At 41.3% G+C, this 25,866-nt stretch overlaps 1 protein-coding gene across 6 annotated transcripts in view; it reads left to right on the plus strand.

The window, feature by feature from the left end:
* LOC116941772 (nuclear receptor coactivator 2-like) overlaps nt 1–25,866 on the plus strand; it is a 92,598-nt gene that overhangs the window by 18,760 nt on the left and 47,972 nt on the right. For all 6 annotated transcript variants that reach the window (XM_076066605.1, XM_076066603.1, XM_076066608.1 and 3 more), the window contains 2 exons: nt 15,763–15,871; nt 21,988–22,166. In XM_076066605.1, coding sequence (XP_075922720.1) covers nt 15,780–15,871; nt 21,988–22,166 — 271 coding nt within the window. In that variant the 5' untranslated portion in view covers nt 15,763–15,779. The remainder of the gene's footprint in view (nt 1–15,762; nt 15,872–21,987; nt 22,167–25,866) is intronic.

Below are 25,866 nucleotides of genomic sequence, written 5' to 3' on the forward strand. Positions count from 1 at the left end.
CCCACATTATTTATCACACATTCCTCCAAATATAATCCTCGTGCTATATACATCCATGACCACTGGAGTGGCCCAGCTAGCCGCATCTTCTTCTCCCAACGTTTTAAGAGCCGCGCTGCTCCATCGACTTGGCTCCTACCTTAAAAATAATACTAGGTTTAGAGTTCACTTGGGTTAGGTTATGCTATCCCAAGCTAAACATATTTTGTATGGTTTTTTTCTACAATGTTTTACTTCATAAAATTCCACAATGAAATTGACTGAAGTCGGATATGCCATTGACTATGCTTCTCACTTCCAAGTTGACCCTGTGAGGTCACAATTAAGTCTTGATGAAAGCATGGGTGAAAGTGTATAGTTCCCGAAGGAACAGACACTACGAAGCCCACTAAAAGCCAGTCACACGACTTTGTTAGTGCTGGCTTAGCCCAATAAGGCTGCCGTGGGAATCCAGTCTGGACCCACTGAACCCACTTGTCCAGTGCGTGAACCTAATTAGCCTGCATTGCACCACTCATGAGAATGTGGTGATAGTGTACACATACTCTTCACGGGGAAAGACTGAAAATGATGATACTGTGAACATTAAGCATTGCTTGCATGTATGTAGAACTAATTTCTTACCATATGTAGCCAACCTTGCTAATCAGAGATGCGAGGGAAGGACAACAAACTAAACACAATAAGGAGTTGTAAATAAATTAGTTTCCAATTTAGATTTTAAAGTGCACAGCTCCAGTGGCTTCCTAATATCGGAAGGAAGAGTGTTCCAGATGGCTACAGAAGCGCATCTGAAAGTGCACGATGCAGTCTGTTCAATGGTTAGCCAAAAGCTGCTGCGAGGATGACCGTAGTTTGCGTGATGGTTTTTGCGCCTTGGTGAGATCAGCAAGGTACTGTGGTTTATTTGTGGCAAGCACTTTATGTAATGAGTGTGACCAAACATCAGTATCTAGGGCTACAAATTTCCCTTCATGAAACCAGAACCATTATTATTATCATTACTCTTTACCATATTCACTATTGCGAGATAATTCATCTAGCAATTATTTTCGAATCCCACAATTCAACTGTGAACAATTCCTGCAGAAATCACAATTGACTTATGGTTACATCCCATGTTAAATTATACATTCACTTTAATGGGATTCTAACAGGATTGGCATTTGTTAATACGATACTTAGATTAACCATGAGAATCAGTGATTATATTTAATATTGACGAAATTCCATTTTAATGAATAGGGATTTAATAGACGATTCCTAGGGTGTCAAAAAAAATCCCAATTGATTTAAATAGAATCCCTGCATCTACATTAATTTAAATGAGTATTAGCCTTAAGATCATCTCAGAAAATATGTTTTTATTTGAATGGGAATGCAAGATTTGACAATTATATAAATGGGGGTTCTATTGATGAATCCTAAGTTGGTCGATCTCTTTGTTCCAATGGTGATTCATGTGTAGTGAATCACTTCGGAGACACTAGTAGTAGGAGGCACTCTCGTTTGGGGATAACTATATACTTGGCCAGGACAGCCGGAACACTGCCTGACCAACAACACCGAAGAGGTGAAGACGAGGACGTAGCACAACGAGTTCCATTCCAGACGACAGCCCAGACCCAGAGTCGGGGCGTCCCTTTTATCCCCCCAGCATGGCCTGGCTCCGCCCTCGGCCACGCCCCCTTCCGGAACCTACCAGAAGGTTCTGGGCTTCACCTCACGTGTGCCCTCTGTCACCTTTGCCCTACATCCCTTTCTCCGGCCTATCACGTGCCCTGCTAGCAGACTGGGCTGCTGCACCCTCAGATCCCCTCACTGCCAGCAACCAGCGCTATGTGTCCGAATGACCCATTCTATGTCACTACACTTGCATCATGCAATTACTTGATATTCTGGTGGAAAATTAAGAGATTTCCGGAGAACACACTGGAAATTCCCCATAGACTATACTGTATCTCATGATCCAATTAGGAATGATATTGAATTACAAGACTTGCTTAATTATTTTGGGCAAGGGACGTAATGGAATTTATCAGCAGTAATTATATATCACCATCAATCATAAATGTCCTCATCTATATAAGTACTCTTTACAAAGTATAGGCTAGGTTTTTGGTGTCCTGACAACACACATTGGCATTCTGAAAAATACTGTCCAGGTGATTTTTAAACCAACACATTTTAGAAGACTTCAAGTTTATTTAATTCTATTTCTGCAACACAGTTATTAGCCTTGAATGCTGAGTAAACTTGAATCCTCAACTCTGATATCTTGCTACCAGGGCATTCCGAATAATTCAAATTACAAACTATAGCATTTTAATAGCCAGTAGTTTACTGCCACTCTCACGGTGCTCTGTTTTTCAACGGTTTTACTTGATTCCTCTGTTTGTCGTGGTAAAATCTTGTAATAAAAATTTCGTCCACTTCCCGTTGTCGCAATTCCACATTTTGCAGACGTACTCAGATCCCGTGACAATGCATTCCTGTATCAAAATCGGCATCAATTAATCAATTAATTCGCTACTTTATAGCAATTTACATTTTGTATGGACGTCTTATATATATTTGTGTAGGTCAAAAACGCCGTGGACCCTAAATTGTGGAATCGGCTTACACAAAAAGCAGGCGCCGCGTGTCTCAGGTGCCATTGACGTACTCCTCGACCGTGAGTTAAACGAAGTTGTTAATAAAACCGTTGTTTTTTAAAAACTTTTAAAAATGAGTATTGTTTGTCTGACTCGCGTTTGAGGCTGTAACTTTGTACAATGGCCTGTTGAGGGGGGTGGGGTGTAATTAACAGCAATAATATGAACGTTGTTAATACTTTATCCTTTAAAGTACATTCTATCCAAAGTATGTGTTGGTATTCCATCCAAAGTTGTTTTTTGCATGTTTTCCAGTGATAGGCAGAACATTTGTAAACGGTCTCCCATTTAATAATTTGGAAACATGCGTTTATGCTACTTAGATTATTTTGCTGCTAGAAATTTCTAAATGATAAACCACTTTGTTGAGCATTTGTGGCCAGTTTGCTTTTGAAAAATAAGTTCATGCCTCGGTGGGTTTTGTCTCGTAGGATGGGGGTGGTTTAGTTATATTTGTATGTGTTTGGGTTATTTGTTTACCTTGTACTTTGCACTCCTATCATGTTTTTGTATTGTTTGTTGTGGTAATGTTCTTACCTGCCCCCACTGGACGTCTGTGATAAAGAGCTTCATAGCTCATGGGATTCCTCCAGTATTAATACATATTCTGATCATATGATGTGCAGCATAGTGTTGGTGAGATAACATAAACCAGGACTGTACACAATGTCATTCTATGGTTCTTTTGGTAAAGCCACGAGATTAAAAAAATATATTTAACAATAAAATAATGAAAAGAAAGTGAATAAAAATATCACGACGTTTCGATCGCAGCAAAATCGGTCATCATCAGGAACCAGGGATATTAGCCTCTGAGGGCAAGCTGTTTATAAAGGTTTAGAGATGGGCGGGGCAGCTAATGTTAATGTAGGAGAGGGCTCCGACACCAGCAGTAGGTCTACACCCAATCAAAGCATTGCACCTCGCTCCACACACCCACACTGCTGACGGTGAAGGTTGACAAGAAAATACAAATCAAGTCATGACCCAAAGTGGTTGATGACATCTTTCCAATGATTGCTGAGTCTTTTACCTTCCTCTCGGTTGAAATTGTCTCTGTGTCTGTATATATGGATGGCTTGATGAACGAATCTTTGTTGATAGCCAGTTGGCTTGCAAAGTACCATCATCTTAGAGAAATCAATTTCGTGTGAGCCAGCCACATTAAAATAATGATCAGCCATTGCAGAAGTATTTGTCCTATCATGTTTCAAATCTGCCTTATGTTCCCGGACACGGTCCGAGACATGTCACTTAGTTTCCCCAATGTAACTGCTGCCGCAGATACAGCTTAGTTTGTAGATGCCGGGATATTGCATGTCAGGAATCTTGCCTTTCACAGATGGGATCAGATCACGAATTTTATGTACTGTGTTAAATCGGACCTGGATCTTGTGTTCATTATTTTGGAAATCTTTTTGGTTACCCCTGCTATGTATGGCAGGGTGATGGTTCTATCTACGTGACTTTACCGAAAGAACCGTAGAATATGAATTCCTGCAGTCACGAAAGTTTTAAGTCAAAATGTACAAAATGTCTATAATTACATTTAATTTGTTCATGTCTCTGCAATTTGTATAAACAGGTTCGGTGTAAAGTACCAGGGTGAAGCACATGTTTAAAATACGTTTTATTCATATAATTAAAGTGCTTTATTTGCACACCATTTGTCAGATAGCAAACTGTTTTAACATAAGATACTAATAAATTGTTCAACTATCATTAATAATACGTAGTTTTATTAAAAGGTAAGGAGGAATAATAGGACGTCTTGCAATGGAGAACTATTCGTTAGACTTACCTCCAGCCGATTGCATTTTTTGTGATTTGACAGCCTCGGCATTCAGTCACTACGGTGAATAGTTTCTGTACGTTATGTAACTCACTTGTTACGTTGATTGTAGGGAGTGAAAGCTGTTGTTTTGAATGCTGGGGGGTTGCAGCCACTGTACGTGTGCCTGACCACTGACTTTGTTAGTGCTGTCATGGAATGGAAAATTCGTTACTACGAATTTTCCATTCCCTGACTGTCAGTTTGATGGGCTTTTAGTGCTAGGGCTATGAATTTAGGTCATCGTGCTATGTAAATGTTGCCCCTGAATTGGGTCCAATGCATTTATTTCCTCCTGTACGTAACATTTACACTTAACTGTTCTTTAGACTGCCTGAATACAGCTGTTAGCTCCAAGAGCTGCAAAGCAATTGGCCTTTAAATTTTCAATAAATAACTTTAAGGCACACTGTGTCCACCCATGAGATACATAATTAGAACCGTTTGCCCCAGGAAGCCCACCCACGAGCAGCTTACATTCGATTAACATTTTTTATATGCACAAGCAAAATGAATGCATTCAAACATGCATGTCAGCATAATTATTTGACTTGATCCACTTATTGGTTGCTTTAATATCAACATTGATTTTGTTTCTAATTAACCAACATTGCTTGGCTGTCAGGTCAATTGTGTAGATCTCTGCTTGGCTAAATGCAACACTGGATTAACCCTTATATATCATCACACATGTTTAATGCACATGAATAGAGCAATAATGAATAGAGCACGTTGTTAGGATTCAGTTAAGCAGCCTTAGTTTAGTGAGATAGTTAAGTAAGCCTAATGGCGCATATTTAGGGATGGTTAGATATGACGCAACCGTTTCTGAATATGACATCTTGTTCATTTGCAAAGTGGCTACTTAATGGAACAATGGTCAATGTAAATAATGTTCACAATATGGCAGTGGCTCTGTGGACATTCCATTTGCAGTCTGCACATGTGAAGGTTTACTGCAGAGAGCTATGTTTTGACATGAATTGAAGGGGAAACAAGTACATTGTCTGAATGCAATGACAAGAGGGCAATTTTGAGTGCAGCATACACCCGGCAGAACCGAGTACATCTCCTGACGGCAAACTTTATATCCTGTGATGGATTTATTGTTTGCCAACTTGGTTGAGAGCACACGTGCCTCCCCCCCTCCCACAACATTCTACTGTACTCTGCTATTTAATAATAATTGACATTTCATCCGTAGAGCCCATTTTGCTATGTATGGAAATCAGGAAATAAGCAGAACCAGGGCAAACGGCCAGAACTAGTGCGGGTAAAGGCCAATTTAAAGAGGTGAGCTTTCAAGACAGACTTGAAGAGCTCTCACGACTGATTGCCTTATTACCAAAGGCAAAGCTTTCCATAGTCTGGGAGCTGCACTGGCAAAAGCCCGATCGCCCCGGGAATAGAGCCCTGACCTCGGAGTACTTAGAATAAGGCGTTCCGAAGAGGCCGGGGACCGCTTTGGAGTGTAAGCATGGATCAGTTCCTGCAAATATTGTGGGGCTAACCCTTTTATAGCCTTTTAGGTCAGCAGCAGGATATTATAGTCCACTCGATACTTGACTGTTAGCCAATGCAGAGGTGAGCAGGTGTGGTGTGTTCACGGCACGGTGTGCACTTAAGGACTCTAGAAGCTGAATTCTGAACACAAGGTGGAGTCTACCCAGCACCTTATATGTAATCACAAGCAGTAATACAATGTGGTGGCCTATGATTGGAAAACGTTTTTTACTTTAAATGGAAGTGTATTGAGGTCCTGGTAAGTTAATTAGTGAAATTAGTTATTGCTCACTCTGCTTATTCTTGGTGCTTTATTTGAAACTAGAGCTTTTTGAATAATGCACCTTACCTCCACGCCACCTTGCCGGCATGCAGAGGAAATACGACATTTATTTTGTAGATGGATGGATTATAGGGCAGCTTAAAAGGACAGTGAAAAGTCAGCAAAAGTGACAGCTTAAATAGGGGACAATCCTGTGTGTGAAGGAGAAAATCAGTACGTAAGGTGAAGTGCCAGTAAATAAAAAAAATGGAAGCAAAAGTCGTGTTTAATACATCATTACTGGATGCACGAAGAAGAATATGACAGCCTATTGTGCTATGGTCAAATTCAATATACTGACCACACTTATACTGGTGGGCTCACTCTCACCTGAAGCTGTTTGGTTGGCCCTTGTGTGTTGTTGCGTAGGTGGGTCTTGTCACATATTTCTTAATTATTATTGTCTCGAGATTGATCAAAGACCTTTCCAAATTCATAGATACGCCAGCAATCGTATGAATTACATGGACACCAAAATAATTATCAGGTAACCAGATAATTGTTTTTATCCGTACATTTTAGCATGTTAAAATTTGAATGTTTAGCAGTACTACAGATTGATACTCTGTAATATACTTGTTGCAATACAAAGTTTAAGTAAAACCCAACGAACTAATGCAAAAAATACAATGCACAACAGGAGGAGACGAAGGTTACATAAGCATTCACTTAAGTGGCTGATGCTTGGTAGTGAAGTGCCCTTCAACATGTTTTTTTTCGGTTTTTTTACTCTTAATAGCTTTGGCTTCCAGCTCATCAAGTAGTGTAACCGATTGAGACAATATCTTCCGAGCAGTTTGCTCTTATTCTTGTTTCCTATGTTGATGACACAGCTTATGCGGCTTCACTGCATGTTGTAGCCTGTTCTCTTTCATCATGAGAATACAGTCATTGCCTAAGTGAGATGGATACATTTGTCATTGACGTGCTTGCTTGGTTCGCCAAGGGTGCAGCGGCATGAAGACCCGCGACACAAGGTCAAGCCGACTCGTCCGCATTGGTGGACGGTTCGTCGCACTTCTCTGCAGCCTCAAGATTCTCACCGTTGTCATTATTTGCGTCGAGCACGACAGTTTCTTTGTTGCATTACATTGCCTTCTGGGTCGCGGTCGCTTCTTTTAACGTCAGCACGTCACTTCAGACTAGACTCGTCATGGATTGCTTTTTGACAAAATTGCTGTTGTTGGTCTACTGGGCAATGTTTATTTAAACAAAGAGCATTGGACCTGATATGATTTTTTTTTATTTTTACGGCAACTGTTCGCATTTTCTGCTTCCACCCTTCTCCAGTAGAATAAGGTCAGATTGAGTCCAGTGGGTAGTTGAAATAAGGAAACTTGGTCTTTGGACTGGGACACCATAGTACTGTAGTCAATTGTAGAGTGGTTTTCATTTAACTCATAGTATTGTTAAACTTTTTAGTTATATTTGTCACCAATGTCTTCCTGAGGTGTCATTTCACATTGATAGATATGACGTAGGGCTCCGGTAGAGTGACACTCATCTTGTTAAGTTATTAGTCTTTTATGTTAGGTATAACATAACATGCATACGATTGCCCTACAAAATGAGGTTTCAGGTGAATGCAACCGCAGTGTGCCACATGCAACAGCTTAATGTGTTTTTGTAGCCATCTATGATTAAGTAATCTGTTGTGGCAATATCAAATAGGTCCAGTGAATCTTAATTTGCCACGTCACATGAAGAGGGTGTGGCTTGTAAGACTGCATTCTATGCAATGTTCCGATTCGCACGGTTGGCTATGTATGGTGCGAAAGAAGTTCAACATACATGCAATGCTAACCTTGAAGCAGGAAAGCCAATGAGCACATTGTTTACATGTGATGCATTTGCTGTGACAGTATTTGTTTTTGGCATTCACAGCGCAACCATTCGCCAATCAGCAAACATGATTTCTTTACAAAATGTATGCGTACATTTATATATTTTTTTAATGTCAACGGAAAAATGCGTCCTCTTAGGAGATGAGACGTGAAATGCATTTGGATTGAAGTATTAGCTCAACACATCTGATTTGCCCTCCACCAAAACAATTCTGCATTTGTGAGTTAGCTAGTTAACACTTGCTTGCTGGAGAGCCAGGAGAATTGCACCAGAGCAAAACACTCAGGCTTGTTTTTTTGGATGTGTCCGTGGCAACAGCGGTGTTGCTAGAGAAACAGACTGCCGTGCCCATGGAAACTCTGCTCTGCACTATAGGGAGTGAGTCGGCAAGGGACAGGAGCTGCCACGGTTATCCGGTCCCCTCGGCTCTCATCCCTGTTCACACTGGGCACTTTATCCAATCCGTGCTTAAGCTGTGGTCTCGGAAGCCACGGGAAGATGAAAAGTGATGTGAAAAACTAGAGTTCGTGTTGTAAATTGCTCGTAAACTTGTTCGTTATGTTTGATTCAAACCTCAGTTGTGTTTTGAAGCTGATTATTTTTCTGATTTGATCAAATGAAAAGACAAATGTCATCATTTTGTCTGTCTTTTGTAACCTATGAAAAGGCATTTTCAATCGGTTCACTCGTACACATCGCGATTCACCTTGCAGTTTGTTTCTGCCAAGGCTCCACCCCTATCCTAGGCGTGGCCTAGTCCCCCCTTAAAGTTGCCTATGGGTCATGCCCTCTCATCTTTTGTTTATGCGTGGGTTCCACATGTGAGGCTCAACACCACCTGCATTAATTTGCTTTTTTGCCATAGCGATGGTCGCTAGTCGCCACTCGGACCCTTAAGGCCACCAACAAATAGCCTTTTATCGAAGGCCTCCACTAATAATTCTACAATCTCTGCTACCCTGCACGATACTGGGTTCAGACCCTTTGCTTGGCCTCATGTTCGAAAATCTTCCCAGTGGAAAGTATACACCCGCCAAGTAGACTGTCGACTGGATTTCGGAAGTAAATCTTGCATCCCTTTGTCCAGACCAAATCTGGAGAACCTTGCCCTCAATTTCCATGCCATCACGTTTAAAGCCTGCAGGCCCTTGAAACCGAACTCCCTTCTGTGAGAGCAGGTCTGGTCTTGGCTGGAGCTGCCATTGTTCGCTTACCATCATGGACATCAGGTCTGAGAACCAGGAGCTCCTTGGCCATTTCAGGCAATCAGAATTGCCTGAACTCCTTACCTCGCAATATTTCCAAAACCTTTGGGACTAATGGGAATGGGGGGAAGAAGTATCCCAGTCTCCCCGACCAACAAATGGACATCACATCCATGACCATAGCTTCCTGCTGTTGATGCGGATTGCCTCACTTTTCATTTTCCTTGGACACAAACCAGTCCATCCGGTGGACCCCGAATCTCCTGACGACTAGCTGAAAAACCCTGGAATGCAACGGCCACTCGCCCGGGTTCAGAGTCTCGTGACTCAACCAACCCTCTGATTGGTTGTCAACCTCGGAGAGGCGACGAGCTAGCAGTTACCACCCCCTCTTCTCCACCTTCCTTGTCAGGAGGTGGGCTGACTCACGCATCAGCTCGTCAAATCATGGAGAGTCCTTTCGGTTCACCATGGTAACTGCCGTCATGTTGTTGCATCTAACCAAGACATCTTTTCTTATCACTTGCTCCAACAGCATCCTCATTTCCCTGAGCTCGAGGAGATTGATGCTCATCATTTGACTTGCAATGCTACTCTGGCAGCATGCCCTCCACCTTTACCTGCGCCCTGAAGAAACCCAAGCGAATGCCTTCTGTCCACCAAGGAGACTTGAGCCATCACAGTAGGTCCTGCCTAGCTGACTGAGAACTTCACAGATTGCTGTATGTCACCTACACAGGGGTCCTGAGTGGCTAGGAGGCACCATGGCAGTGCCGTCATATGGACCCTGGTCCAAGGGACCATGTCCAACGTCGCCATATCACCCAAGACTACCATGGAAGTGTCTTCCCCGCTCCACCATTATTGTTCACCAAACTAACCACATCTGCCCTGACTCATCTGACCTTTTCTGTGGCGAAAAACCCTTCTTTGGATGGTATGGATGATGGCCCGATAGTGTTTATGCCTCCTTACTGGCCGCATACTGCACTTGGGGGCATTCACGACGAGCCTGTGCACCTGCAAGGTCCGCACCACCTTGGCCACAGACCTCTACAGAGCCCGCTCGGACTCTGCTCTCATCAAGAGGTCATCCAGGTATAGATACACATGGTTGCCACCCTTCCGCAGGTGGGAGATGACCACAACCGACACCTTGGTAAAAAACTTGGGGAGACCTATAGTTTGAATGCAGAAAATTGGAACTCCCAGTGTCTCCCTCAAGCTGAAACACAAGAACTTGTGCTGATTTCTGAAAATTGGCACGTGAAGGTATGCGCCATTCGGGTCCACTGACACCAACTAGTCGCCTGGCTTCAGGGCTTTTTTGACCGATGCCAGCAAATATGGTGTCTTTTTAGCCGTCTTTGATCCAGAATCGCCCTGTAACCCCAGATGCTTTTGGGGGCCATAAAGAAATGAGTAGAAACTCGACTCCCACTGCCCCTTGAGACTTAGCCCCTATTTCCAGGAGCTTCAACAACTATGCTAACAAGGCTACCTTTATACTCTGTTCCAGCAGAAGGTGTGATTCTTTCCAAATTGGTCCTGAGGCATGTCCCGTGAATTTCAACCTGTAGCCGATGGTGGCAGCACTTCGGACCCACTCGTCGCGAGTGGTTCTCTCCCAGACTGAGGCGAATGGAGTCAGGTGTTCCCTCCAGTCTCTTGGTCGCCGGGATCAGCAGACCCTCGGCTCCCCCTCTTCATTGCTGAACGAGGTGGGTTGAGAGGCCCTATTGCCTCCACCCCACAAGAAGCCTGCAGGAATCACCTTGGGCGCCTCAGCTGATGTGCTGCAAACTGCTGCTTTCTCACTGATCTATTCAATTGTAGAGTGTTGTGCTTCAGCCTGGTCCGGGAGCTTGTACACAATACGGCTAAATGCACAATTCAATAACACGATGTACATCATAACAGGGATTCTGAAATCGACACCAATCCCATTCTGCCACCAAATATCCACGGAGACAAAGAGTTTACACGTATTATTGCCAATGGCAACCTACCCGTCAAGCGAAACCTCAACAATGTTCCGATCTCCCTTCTGGGATCGTGCTGTCACCATCCTAGAATCTCACCCAGATCCATAAGAAAGCTGGCAAACATTGGGACAATGCCAATGTCCAGAATAAACACCTCACTCTAGACCCAAACAGCGACCACCTGGCTTTAAAATTCCTCAAAGACACTAGTGCCATCAACTGCATGAAAAAAATCAGTCGATGTGCACATCTTCTTGATAAATGTAAAATTAAAGACAAGCCACAATGCGACTGGCCACGCAACCCAAGCTAATAGACCATTTAGTACACCACTGTAGTCTGGGCTCCTTGGAGGAATAGCAAAACTACACAACTTTCCTGAAGCCCTGTTTTGGATAGCAGACCTCGAACATTGACATTTAGCTCCTGAACATATTGCAATACCCAAGTATGTATGTATGTTGAACTTATTTTGCACCGTACGTAGCCAACCATGCTAATCGGAGAATAGAATGTATCCCATTTAGCAATAAACAATTTTTCTATAAATATTTTTAGTAGCCCTTTGAATTGTAGAGCCACCATCTTTACTGTACAGGCAACAATCTTTTAAAAATTAAAGTCCAGCGCTTTTCCCATTAGCTGTTTTTACTTCTTTGGCAAAGATAAATTTTCATTTCCCATAATGCATCGCTTAAAATCCATAATGGAATACTCACTTTAAGGTTAACCCTGTTGATGTTAACCCAATGTATTTGTAAATTGACAACTGAGATTTTGAAGTCCTTCATGATGCTGGACATGATGAATGTCATATGGCTGTAAAAGTCCATAATAGAGGTTTTTTTGGGTTAGATCGCGTAAATATATAAATGTGTCGTTTAAACCCGCCACCACCCGACACAGCCAACTAGTAAGGGTTTGTCACGTAAACAGAAGATGCCAATTCGTCGCTAGTACAGCACACCAGTGTGTTGTAAAAGTCTTAAGCAAATACTGCCAGCTGTCCTACTCTTTGGCCTTTCGATGTGCAATTGCACTTTGTTGATGAAGGCAGCCTGGCTGTTTCACGAAAGCACTTTTCTCGATTACAAGTCTACTGTGCATCTTTGGTAGAATGGTTGATTACCATGTGTGCATAGTGCCCCCTCAGAGGGTGGAGGTTTCAACCGAGGTGTTTCTTTATTTTCTTTTGGTGGCCACACTAACTGAGGTGCTCCATTATCCAGAATTGGATCCCACCTTACACATTCTGCGAACAGTACCCTGTGTTCTCATTGTGATGTGTATGGTCACTATGACCTCAATGTACATTATTGGCCAAGTAGCATGGTTACGATGCTACTTTGAATAATGGTGTTTTGTGTGTACATTCATGTTACCAATTAGATTTTCTTTGGCAAAATATTCGTGCCTTTCACAACTATGAAATCTATTTTTACAATAATGATTTGTAGTAATAATACATAGGAAGCACTTTCTCCAGGGATAACTAATATATTAGTTTAAATACAAATAATAAGTTTCCATTAACCGCATTGATTTTTGGGGATGCCATTTGTGGTTCATATTATCTTTACGTGTCCACGAACATAACTATGTTTTGTGCTTTTTATCGCTGTATATATGTGGATAATAGGAATATTTTTTTTGGAACTTGTGGGTGATTCCTTGTATCTGTAAAATGTTATTTATTTAGGCGCCCGTGTGTCTAAGTAACTTGAAGAATTTACTTTTCGTGTTATACCATTTGTGAAAATTACTAACATTTTAATGCTCTTAAATTCGCACACCTAGCCACGCATAGTGTGGTCATGTGAGTCGGTGAAGGGTTACTATTTTGTTTTGCGCATGACACATACACAGCAAGTAGAGCTCTAATTTTTGGCTAAATGAATTGATGTACCTATTTTCCCGCATATAGCCCGCATACGCATATAGCCCGCAAAAATAGCGTTTTGTGTAAAACAAATTTCAGATAGCCCGCACCTCCATATACCCCGCATGCATTCATATCTTTAACATCGTTACCGCAGCTTAATTCCATCATATTAATACAAAGTTTACATTTGTAATACATTCCACTATCAATTGTTAGCATTAAAATCATAACGTGCACAAAGAAAACACTAACCGGAAACGAGTGAACGTAAAACAGTAAATAACAAAAGTAAATATCCAATAAATAAGTTAAACATACTGGTAGATAAGTATCGTAAGTAAGCGTACTGTTAGGCTTACCAGCATTCGACCTCATCATATTACAGCTACCGGACCGGTAGTTACCCCTGTACAGTTTTAGCACTGGTAGATTGAGCACTGCGCAGACGATAGCAGCACTACGGTAACTCCATTGCCTCCTGGCAACAAAGCCTTTGGAAGTTTGAAACAAAGCTCATGGTCACGACTGTATAGTGCTCAGCCAATAGCAGCGGCCTAAGGGACTCAGCAATTATGATTCCGCGTCTGGTAGACGCTTGTTAAGACCCTTCCCATTGTGCAATCCATAGCCTCAGCTGAAACTTTCGCACCCCTCTACAGCCACTGAAAGTATTACGGTAAACAAAGTGCGCCCACTTCAAACATTGTCGTTTTATTGTACACACAATTCGAATAATTTAAAACGTGCTCACGTGCAATTTTAGTGTGAATGGTTTATTCAGCAGTGCTTTAGTCAAAGGTAAGTGTTGCGTAGTGTATAGTCCTACCATGAAAACATTAAATGAGTTATGACATGTCACATGTGTAAAATATTTTGGGATAGCCCGCACCTCCATATACCCACAGGGTCTTGTTTTGTTTGTAAAAAGTGGCATACCCCGCGGGTTATGTGCGGGAAAATACGGTAATTTTATCGATTTCACATAAAGTGTCTGGGAGACCACTGCCGAGTTGCTCAAAAAGTGGATAATGTGAATTTGCCACCACGTGTAAGTGACTATATTATGATGACTTGAGGAATACTGGTAGACCACTAGTGGGAAACTCTTATGAGTGGATATATTTATGACATTTCCGCCACTTCTGGGTGACTTTTCCAAGAACAAATGCATATAAAGTAATCCTCAACAAGATTACTTCATGGCGACTTTTTAAAAGGGCTGCAGAGGAGGGGAGTTTCTTTGAAGTGTCGTGTATTTTTTTTCTATCGTTGTGGATTCCTCTACTTCCATAAGTTACGTACTTTTTCTTGCTAAAGGCATATCTCTCTTGGCGCTGTTTTTAAAGAATGTGTAGCTAGAAGGTTTGCAGCTGAAATCAAGTGTGTCAAGACATAGAGTGCACGCCAATGTGTGCCTACAGTCCACAGTTACCCCCCTTGATTTCCATCTGTATTTACTTCTAGCCATTGCTTTTGAAACTTCATTCCTCTGCCCTGTTTAGCTTTATATATACAAACATTGACTGGCATGCATTCGTTGAGTGGTGGACATGATTAGTTAGACCTCTTGGGTGAGGTTATGTTGTTCTGTGCTTTAGACCAAGACCACTTCACATGTTATCAAGAAAAAACAACTAAACCCATAGACCAATTCACTCCCAAGTTTACCGCCAAAAGGGGGGTGGCACGGTGGTGCAGTGGTAACACTTGAGCCTCACAGCAGGACGTACCTAGGTTCAATTCCTGACTCCGGTGCCTTTCTGTGTGAAGTTTGTATGTTCTCCCTTTGTTCTCATGGGTTTCCTCTGGGTTCTCTGGTTAACTCTATCGCTAAAACTAACATACAATGTAACTTTTCCTTAGACAACTTCCCAACGTTGAACATTTCCTTCAAATTACTCGGGATGAGAACCAGACAGGATGCTCCTGAGAAAGAGTCATTGAGACTTTTATGTGCAAATAATTGTAATCTGTTAATAAATAAATCACACAATACCAGTGCCTAGATCTATACAATTTTGGTTGGCAACAAAGTACTTTATTAATGCATGCACTGGGGATTGAGTGTGCAGCCCATCATGTTCATCAATTTCAATGTGCCTTCGCTCGTGTTTTTATACACATTAATACAGTGCAATCTTTTAACAAAATTTGAGGAACTCGTAATGCATTTGTTTGAGAGTTTTAAAATTTACACGAATTATGGGGTCTTGTACATGGGTAATCTGGCATAATGCACAAAGTGCTAATTAACAGTTACCCTGTCTTTTAAATGTTCTGTATATGTGGTGGTAATTTTAGGCACAAAAAACATGCATTAAATGTATGTCTATAATTCCCTAACTGGAATGCATTTTCATTGTCCATTATTGGAGATGAAATGTAATGAAATTTATGTAATGTGTTTGCATTTTGAGATGAACACAATAAATAACGCTCTACCTGTTGGAGTCAAAAGCTGAGGCATGGGGATCCCCCTGCATATATAGATGTACACGGCTGTTCTCAGTGGTCAATGTGTTGTCCCCGTTGCAGGATTTGCCTCGCACACGATGAGTGCTCTCAGGGAAAGCGCCGTGGATCCCGGCCTCTCCGAGTCGCGCAAGCGCAAGTCCTCGTCCTCGTCGGATCCACTCAAGACGAGGTACGGGGGTCCATTGCATTGAAAATGTGTGTGACATTTGCCAAAAAACAATGTTTGCCGTTGTAAATTTGTGGACAGTGCTCCTCATCGCCGGTGCAACTTTTTACACATTGATGCGGTTCCTTCATAAAGGTGCTTGAGGACTGTCAACCTTATTTGCTTAAAACACATTTGCTCGACAGGGAGAGGATTGTAATATATAATTGCATGTATTCAGAAAATGGTCTAATCGCATGAAATTATAAACTTGCATAGTGTATTGTTTTCATTGATCCTGAGAAGTAAAAATTCACCTAGCAGTTACCAACGAGCTGATTTCATTGCACCATCTCCTTGTTGGGCATCCTCAAGATGCGTTTAATTCCTTGGCTGCCCCTCATTCATTATTCTGCATCATTGATTTGATTGTATGTTTGGGAAATAATGCAAAAGATCAAACTTTGCTTCTTTATGCATATACTGAAATTTGTGATGACGAAAAATATATATTCTCTAAAATTCTATACGTATTCAATGTTTCCCCAGTCATGTAATTATATTCACTAATTATACATGCACATAAACTAAAATACACTTACAAGAGAATGTGCAGCGATAATTGTAATAACAAATACACACCAAACAAAAGTGCATTACATTTGTCACAAAACTCATGGCGTAGTCTCTCTTGCAAGCTGATTCCATTAGTCATGAATTTTGGCAGGGTATGTAGCTTGTGCCTTGAAGCTGTTTTGATTTCAAGGGTGGAATTCTGAATATGGCAATCCTGGCCTCATTTTTTCACTTTTTTTTGCAAAGCAACATGCTGTATGAGCGATGCTGTGAAGAAGGCTGGATTGAAACCTTTTGATGTTGTTTGGTCCAGAGGAAAATAAAGGATTGCCCTTTGTGACTATTCTTTAATGTTTTCCTTTAAAGTGGACACTTGCAACTCGATGAAGGTTTATGAAGGGAACAAACCCTGCTTTAAATGTACACTGCCAAGCTATTTGCTTTAAATGTTTATTTTTCTCCCAACACGACTCCTTTTACCCTCTCTCATGAATACATTTGTCAATTTGTGAGATACGCCATTACTCGGCAGCAATCATGGCGTGGCAGGTGATGGTACTTCCTTCTTACCCACGCATCTCTCCTGTTGGTTGTTATCAAAAGGGGAGCCCGTAAATGGCTCTGCCTCTTCATTAAAAGAGGGTGTCGGCGTGAGCTAACTTCACATTGGGTTGGCTCGGGACCCCATAGCACAAACAGTAAGTCTAGATGATCGGCGGTCTGACCCTTGCCACACATGGCTTCAGGAAAAGATGCTTGGCAGGCCGTGGACAGTTGTGGCCAAAGAAAGATAAATGACCTCCTTCCTACAGCAAGACAAATGAGCAGCTTGTCCAGGCCAATGGACACAATGCATCCACGCACAATAGCACCTCATTATTTGCCCTTTCAACAATTTTTCAAAGTTACCAAGCGAGTTGTAAGTTCTTAGAAAATGAATTGTGCCACCCATGTAAAAGTCTAATGATTAGTACCATCTTGTACCTATTCATATGATACTGCAGAATTCTTATATTTTAGTTTATTTGTGCCATTTGCAAGGACAAATAATGACTTTAAAAAAATTACATCGTAATGTTAGCGTTTATTACAAAGAGAGCAATAGTGCACTGTTAGTCCATGAGCATATGGGCACTCCAAATATGACGAGTCCCTGATTGAAGGTGTTCCAACTCAGCGAGTTGGAGAAAAAGCAAGCTATCTGGAATATTGGTGACTTATTTTGCTGGATGAAAGCTTAAAGTTTTGGTTTAAACGTCGACAAAGGCAAGGAATGCATAATGGATGTGGTGTTGACAAGAGTTGACCCCGGATCTTATAACTAATGGAAAATGCCAACGAAGCAGTACTTTTTTTTTGTTATAGCACGTAATTTTGAGTTTCCAGTGTTTACTGGCAAGTTCAAAGCATCTATAGCTCTACTACAACATAAATGAATCCACATGTGGAGCATTTTTATTTATATGTAATGCTTGCCATGCGTGCATTTACTTTCTCCAACTTTTAATTCATCTGGGATGAATTCAAGAGTTGGGGATGGGGGGTGGGGGATCTTCTTTTGAGAATTGTGGTGGGTCCCGTCAGGTTTCTAATAGAACTTGCACACCAATGATTGTGTCTATGCAGTCAAAAACCGCTTGTAGCCATAATTAAACCAGGAGGGTATACACAGATTTCAAGCTCAAACACGTTTTCTCAAAGGCCAAAGGAGAATAACATACAGTATAAACCAAGCTTCACGTGTGCATGACCTATATTAGTGTAAGTAATGGATGTCAAGAAAATGGGATGTTTCTTACTGCGTCCCATAAGTCCCGTCATCGCATTTCCATTATCATGGGGCAATCTTTTCATGTCATCTCTTCCATGAAATCATTCACAGTTGCTAGAATTTTGGGGTGAGGTTAATCATTAATTTGGTTTATATAGACAAGGCATACCCAAATGTGAAGTTTTAAAATGAAGGATTCCTTCCATCAGCAGCAGCAACAGTCATGATCTATCCACTGCTCGTTGCGGGCCTCCCCAAGCCATATGTCACATTGTGATGCAACAATCGATCTGGCTCCCGCACATGAGTTGGTTTATTTGCTCCATCTCCACCGTGCATGCTGCCTTGGGAATGTGCCACTGCCACCCTTCTATCCCGTTCACCTCTCCGAGGAGATCTACTTGTAAGGTTCGGGCCATGTTGACTTCATTGTCCTTTTTCCACGGACACATGCGAGCTGATCAAGCACCGAGCCCTCATTGTTTGAGCTTTTCCACTGGCTAATTTCTGTGCCGAGCTGTGACCAAACCATGGCACTCTGGTCGCATAAGAAGTCTGAATCTGGCTCGGTGGCAGGCAGGGCCAGGGGTGGCACTTATGATGTGTTCATTGCGCATAACATCAGTAGCCCGATGACGTCAGTGGCTCGGGTTTTTCAGTGCATAAACAACCCGCTGCATCTTGAGCCACACTAGTCTGGCTCAGCATGGCCTCATTATTGCTTGTTGGTACAGTGAAGAAAAACTTTTAAGGTTCTCCATTTGGCAGGCGGGAGCTGCTCGGGTCATGGGTTGGTTTTAATCTCTTTGGATGTTACTTGGAAAAGGATGACTAACCTGGATGCAACCAGTGGAGAGATTCTGTGGTTTAGGACTGTACCATTATTAGCATAGCGTGAAGTGGGGGGGGGGGGGTAATGGACTACACCAACTGCTAGTGCCCTCGTGCATGCATGCACTGGCTTGGGGTTATTGGTAGAGTCGAATAGAAGTGTCCTCTCCCACAGTATATAATCTCTGCAGGAGGCTGTTGATTAAATAAAAATATGATTTGATGAGATCTGGCTGGTAGTGCAACGAAACGGGAGTCCCCTTATTTGTCAAATGTGGCGGTGGTACATGTGGTATACAAATATAATTTTCCAAATGTTTAAGGTTCTCTATAATTCATTCAGCAGCATATTCTACTCATCCACATTATCTACCCCCATGTTTGCCTCTGGTTGAAAGTGATCATTGTAATTCGTGCATTCCATTATATTAGAAGCACAAGTGGGATACAAAGGGTCTTCAAACTAAATGAATACACTTTATAGTACAGTTCTGTGAATTATTGCAGTTTCTTTCATGGTGGTGTCATAGATTCTGAAATGTTCTGCTGAAGAATAACACTCCACATAGGTTCGCAAAAGTATTTTCATTTCTCTTGCTACTTTAATTTGTAACACTGCCTCGATTAAACCCAGCTCATATTTTAATGCAGCATAGCTGTAATTTCCAAATTCACAAATTCATTCATGAATCTTGTCGGGCAAAATGTATGTAGACTATCAAATTGGCAATGTAAGTCCCGACGTGCCAAACAGCCCATGTTTCAATGTCATCTAAGAATAAAAAGATTGTGTGCATCCATAAACTATGATGATGAACAACTGCATTCGTCTTGACGGGTTCTTATAGGTGCACATAGTTGCCTCTCGTGTATATACACAAATTGAAAGCTGTGAATTATTGCACCTTGTGCACTTTACTGCCTTGCCTATTCGCCACAATCCTCCGGTGGTGGCGACAAAAAACAAAGAGCCGCATGATTGACCTTCCGACTTGCAGTGCCAAACCACGAAAAGACTGCTGGGCAACTGAACTTTTCAGCTTGCATTTACGTCGGCATTTGCATCGGTCGTGACTGCAGCGCAGGTACTAAGTGAGATGTACAGTTGCCTTCCCATCGTTACCATGGCTACCATATTGGATCCTCACGCTTTGGTCAATTTAAAGCGAGCCCCATCGGTCGCGGGTAAATGTGACAGTGGCCGTAGCGATCAACCGCTGTTTTTAATTTACAGAGATGATTGTCTTCATGTGCCACAGCCCAAGGGCTGTGATATAGTCTGATGAGTTGTGTTCAAATGTAGGAAAATTTATAATGTTTAAATCGTATGGCTAAGGCAGAAGCTTGGTGGGTGCAGTGATAGCCAGGCTCTCTGATACACATATATCTGGTCTTTTATGCATCAGCATTTAACCTGGTCTCTATACATTGGATTGTCAGACTGGCCATACACTTCATCAGCTGAACCATGAATTTGTCTTGCACTTGGGTAGAAAGTTTAAGCCTTAGTATTTATAAAGCGTTGTTTGTCTGAATGTACACAGTAGGACCAACACCTCGGCCGTGGCTGATCATTGTTTTAATGCGGTGGTCTCACGAAATTGATTTCTCCAAGACGATGGTACTTTTTAAACCCACTGGCTATCAACAGAGATTCGTTCATTAAGCCATCCAGATATATAGGCACAGACACAATTTCAACCGAGAAGATGGGTAAAAACTGAGCAATCAGTGAAAGGACGTTATTAACCAGTTTAAGTCACAACTGGCTGTGATGTTTCCATCCTACCTTCCGATGTTAGTTGTTATTTGCAGCTCTGATTTTACATTACCAGGTTAAATGTCTCAGCCACCTCATGCGCAGACGTGGCTGCGGCTGTGCGATCTTACATTAGCATGCTAATTACTCTCACATTAACATAAATAGCCCCGCCCACTTCGTTTATGACCCTTGTGCTACAACCATTTCAAATCCTTGAAACAGGCTGTCTCGGCAGCTTTCCTCCCTTTTTTTCAGCCTGATGACGACCGCCTGCGTTGAAATCGAAACGTCTTAGTTTGTTGTTATTTTTATTGTTTTCTTTGAACCTATCTACGTGACTTTTTACCGAAAGACCCAAAGAATGTCTATATTATCATGTTAGGAATATAAATGTGGCCATGTTTTTCTGTTTCCTAATGAAACCTGATGGACTATTTTTTTTTCCCTTTCAAATTGTGGATGGTTGAATGTATGGTATTGCTGTTCTATTTGGTTGAACACCTCAATGTTGAACATTAATTGCATGTTTTGATTTTTGTTTGGTACATTGTAACCATTTCTATCACTTTGCCTTGTCAAGAGGCCTTTACTCAGCTGTCCACTGCCAGAATAATTTAACAGACTTGTAAAGGGGCTTTTGGTGAATTGTCTCCTGCAAGCCTTGCCAAGGACACGAATCTATTTGTGTCAGATTTGTATTTACGATTGCAACTAGTGCTATGTATGTATGTTGAACTTCTTTTGCACCTTACGTAGCCAGCCGTGCTAATCGGAGGTGTGGGGGAAGGACAAACTGGTGGTTGCTTGTGTACAGTGCGAAAGAAGTTCGACATGCGTACATGAATCCTGCAGGAATCACAATTATATTGCTGATTCTCACGTTCATTTAAGTATATACACACATCCATGAGTGAACATCTTTGTGTGCATGCAACCATAAATCAGAGAACATTATGTATATTCTTTGGTTCTTTCGGTAAACTCACGTAGATAGAAGAAAAAAATACAAATACAATTTTAAAATAGAAATCAACTCCACACGGCCACAGGGAGAACATGCAAACTCCAAATATACAGCAGGCGTCAGGGTTGGGATCGAATCCACGACCTGCAAACCAGGCGAGGGAGATAATATATTGCCACCGCAGTGTTGACCTTACCTGCTTTGTTTTTTTTCTCTCTCTCTCTCTGTGTTCGCAGTGCGAAATGCACGGCGGAAAAGCTACGTCGCGAGCAGGAAAACAAATACATTGAAGAGCTTGCAGAGCTCATCTCGGCCAACATCAGCGACATCGACAACCTCAACGTGAAACCAGACAAGTGCGCCATCCTCAAGGAGACCGTCAACCAGATCCGCCAGATCAAGCGGCAGGAGTTGGGTACGTGTGGCCCATGAGCCGCTCAGAAGCAGTGCACGCTTAGAACAGTTATGGTGACCACGACGGAAGGTGCGCCGCTGTCGATCACTCCTGTTCCAGCTTCAAATCGCTTACTCATATTGCCCTCAAAGCAGGCACAGTTGGACACATGGTATACACTCGTGTATGCTAATAGATAGCTCTGTGTGGTTTTGCAGTTAAGAGCTCTCGGATGGTTTTTTTTCTTCGGGTTTTGTCGATTGTTGTTGTTGTTCAGCACGATGTCCGATGGATGCGCTCCCAGCACGTGGAGCAAAAACGTTTCAATAGCTCACCGGCATGTGGGGTGAAACGTCGGACATCGTATCGAAAAAAACACCACACGGTACAATCCGAAAACGTGTGCTTTACACTGAACAGCGCAGGATGCTAGGAGCTAGGTAATTGTCAATTGTTATCCAGTGCTGGATCACAACGCACCTGATTATCACGGTTGGCTGTGTACGGTGCGAAAGAAGTTCAACATACATACACACAACATGTACATGTGCCTAAGTGTGGCAATAAAGATGCATGCATATGCGAGTGTGCATTTTTATGAACACTATCAGCTTGTCTTTGAATGTGTTCTTAGAATTTGTCAGATTGTGTCTGATTTTGAGTACAATATTATTAAGCTATTGTAAAGCTACAACGTTACTCAGTGTTGGAATAGATTGCTTAGTGCTGAATTCTGACAGCATAATTATAGTCAAGTCCGGTGTTGTAACGCTGAATATTAAAAGTATGTTTCATGAATTCATCAAACGGTCACATTCAGTTAATGTGGTTGTCATGTGTATATATTATGCAGATGTTCGCCCTGGTGTACAGCATGTCTACATGAATTATCAAGCATCTTCTTTAGATGCCTTTTATTCAAAAACATTCATGTGAATGAAATTAACAAATATATTGTATCTTAATTGGTAGCAAAGTGTGTGTGTTTTGCAAAAAGATTTGTGTCATGGAATGTTTCAGTCAGAGCTGGAATAATTGGCATATCAAGTCCACTAAAATTTCTAATCGGCTACTTTATTGTTGTCGTTTAAGCTCTGACCCCTTTCAAAATATCGACTGTCATGACAAGCCACAACCAGCATGGCATGGCTGATGATGCTGATGGAGTCATTAAGTCCTTCCCTTTATCTCCTATCCAGTAGCACACATGGACACAGTTAAGACTTGTAATTCTCCAACTATTTTCATAATCAAACCGATAACAGGTAGAGTAATCCATTACTTAAATAATCTTATAGTCCGCGTCCAGCTTTACTTCCTTAAATTAAATTTTACATGATAATAAAGTACGGTGACCAATGAAGAAAAGTCTATCTAATGTGACTCTTGCCAGTGGCAACAGATAATGTTATTCCTGACATCAGACTGAACACAGTGCACACATGTATTTTCAGGGAAACTCAAGATATGCTTTATACAGTGCCATTGGCATTTTATCCCCAGTATTTGTTTAAATATAGGCTCGATGGCCATAGTTTTCACTGCATCGTTGGAAAATTTTAAAGCAGAGTCTTAAACAAGTGTCACAAACTTTTGGAAGTGGAACTTCTTACATCAAAAATGTTGACATAGGATCACGGTGGTAGAAGGTGACCATGACCTGGACGATTTTTCTTGTAAAATAACTGCACAACCTATTTGATTTCCAAAACATGGCAGGCAAGTTCACTAAATGAAAAAGGTGTACAATTTCTTGTTTTCATTTCTGTTCCCAATCCCTCAACATGAATAACCAAAAATGTTCACTTCTTGTCACCAAGTACTCTTTTGTAAACATTGTAATAGATGACATTTTTATTAAAATTATATTCCCTATAGCATAACCTGGCGGCCTAGCCAAGGATTTTTCCTAAACTCTGGTTTGTTTCAACATGATCATAAACTTGTTTTCCATTATTTTAGAGGATCGCAGCTATCCTTCCTGCGAATGTAGAACTGGATTATTTCTGCGTACCTCTCATCCCTTTCCCAATGTCTCGATTTTAAATCGACAAAGAGTGCTATTCCATGTTCACCAGAACTGGTCAGCTTGAGCTGAAACCTCATTGCATGTTTTTGACAAATTTTCAAGTGTGGATGTAACTAAAGCTAATTTTATAACAGGGCACTATGTACATGCATTAGCCGACCTACCATTATCCATTTACGTCGCACTTTTTGAAAACAAGCGTAAATTACGATTTTAAAATGTGTGTCTGAACCAAGGCCGTAATTATAATATATTGGGGGGGACACATCCCCCCCCCCCCCAATATTCAAATATGTTCAAAATGTCCCCCCCAATATATTGCTATAAAATAGATATCTGTTTATATGATTGTGGTTATGGTTTATTCATCCCTAATCTCTGCCATTACATACAATGAAATAAGAAAAGGTAAAAATGAAAAAAACAGAGCAATGTAATACAATACACTCTTAGACATTATTGTAAAAAATAAATAAAAAGTCCATCCTATGTGTTAGTGAATTTTTTTTATTTTTTTTGGCAGGAAATGGCAGGAAATTCGTTTTCAAATTAAGATTTTTTTCTGGGGGGGGGACCCCCAGACCTGGAAGATTTGGTCCCCCCCCAATGTTGACTCCATGGCTACGGCCTTGGTCTGAACCTACCTCATTCCTTTGTCCTTTAAAAAAATAGATTTATGCCTACACTTTACCATTGTGATTCAACTGTTTCATTGATTAATATTATAAATCATAATCCATTAACCTATCTTCACCCATTAACACGCGGCCACTGCCTAAGTGCAGTACATAGTGCCGAGAGCCCATTGAGTTATTTCTCACAGGCATTTAGTCATCTGACAATGAACACTCAATATTGTGCCCATATGACAATCCATTGCTTTACCCATTTCCGGTCTGCTGTGGTGATTGGCTGACCTTTGGGAATGATTGGGCAGCCGAGATCGATGGATTCCCACTGGGGAATGTAACTAAAAGTTTATTTAATGTTGATCCAGTTGGCTAGCTCGGTGTTAATGGGGCCAGGGTTAAATGAACTGAAGACATAAATATTTTGAAATGGATATGTAAATAAGCAGTGTTTTTTTTCTGTTTAATTTGTCCTTTGTTGGCAAAGCCTGAAAGTTAATTCAAAATCACATGACAAATGGCAGCTTGCAATTAGAATGAGCATTTTTGTTTTGAGTCAATATACAGAATGTTCCCCATCACTTGTAATCAGAATCATACTTATGCTGCTTTATATAAATTGGATGTTACAAAATAATAAAGTTACTTTTAAGTTGTATTCTAAAATAACAATAATAAATTACAGTCACTTCATGTGAATACTATAATGTAAAAATAATAATAATTAACCTCTATTTAGCAATTGTACATTCTTTTTGGAAATGTAAAGAGGTGATCACTGGTTAAATATTCTGCAAAATAGCGGCTCGGTACAGCGAAGTGATAGTCGAAGTCCTCAGCATGTTGCACTTTGGGAAAGCATCATTAAGTAGCTGTCACTGCTATCGACGGGATGGAAGCAAAGCCCTGCCACAATCGATCATTTAGAGAGCCTTTTGCAGACATGCTTGGTGTGGAAGGCCTTGCATATGTGCTCTCTGTTCAAGTTTCACCTTTCCTCTTAACCTCATTTTAAATGATTTACTGTTTTTTTAAGTTTCCATATGTTTATCAGCACACTGAG

Source organism: Petromyzon marinus, chromosome 12 (assembly GCF_048934315.1).
Source record: "Petromyzon marinus isolate PM22_M1 ecotype Great Lakes invasive population chromosome 12, UKy_Petmar_22M1.pri1.0, whole genome shotgun sequence".
Classification (NCBI taxonomy): domain Eukaryota; kingdom Metazoa; phylum Chordata; class Hyperoartia; order Petromyzontiformes; family Petromyzontidae; genus Petromyzon; species Petromyzon marinus.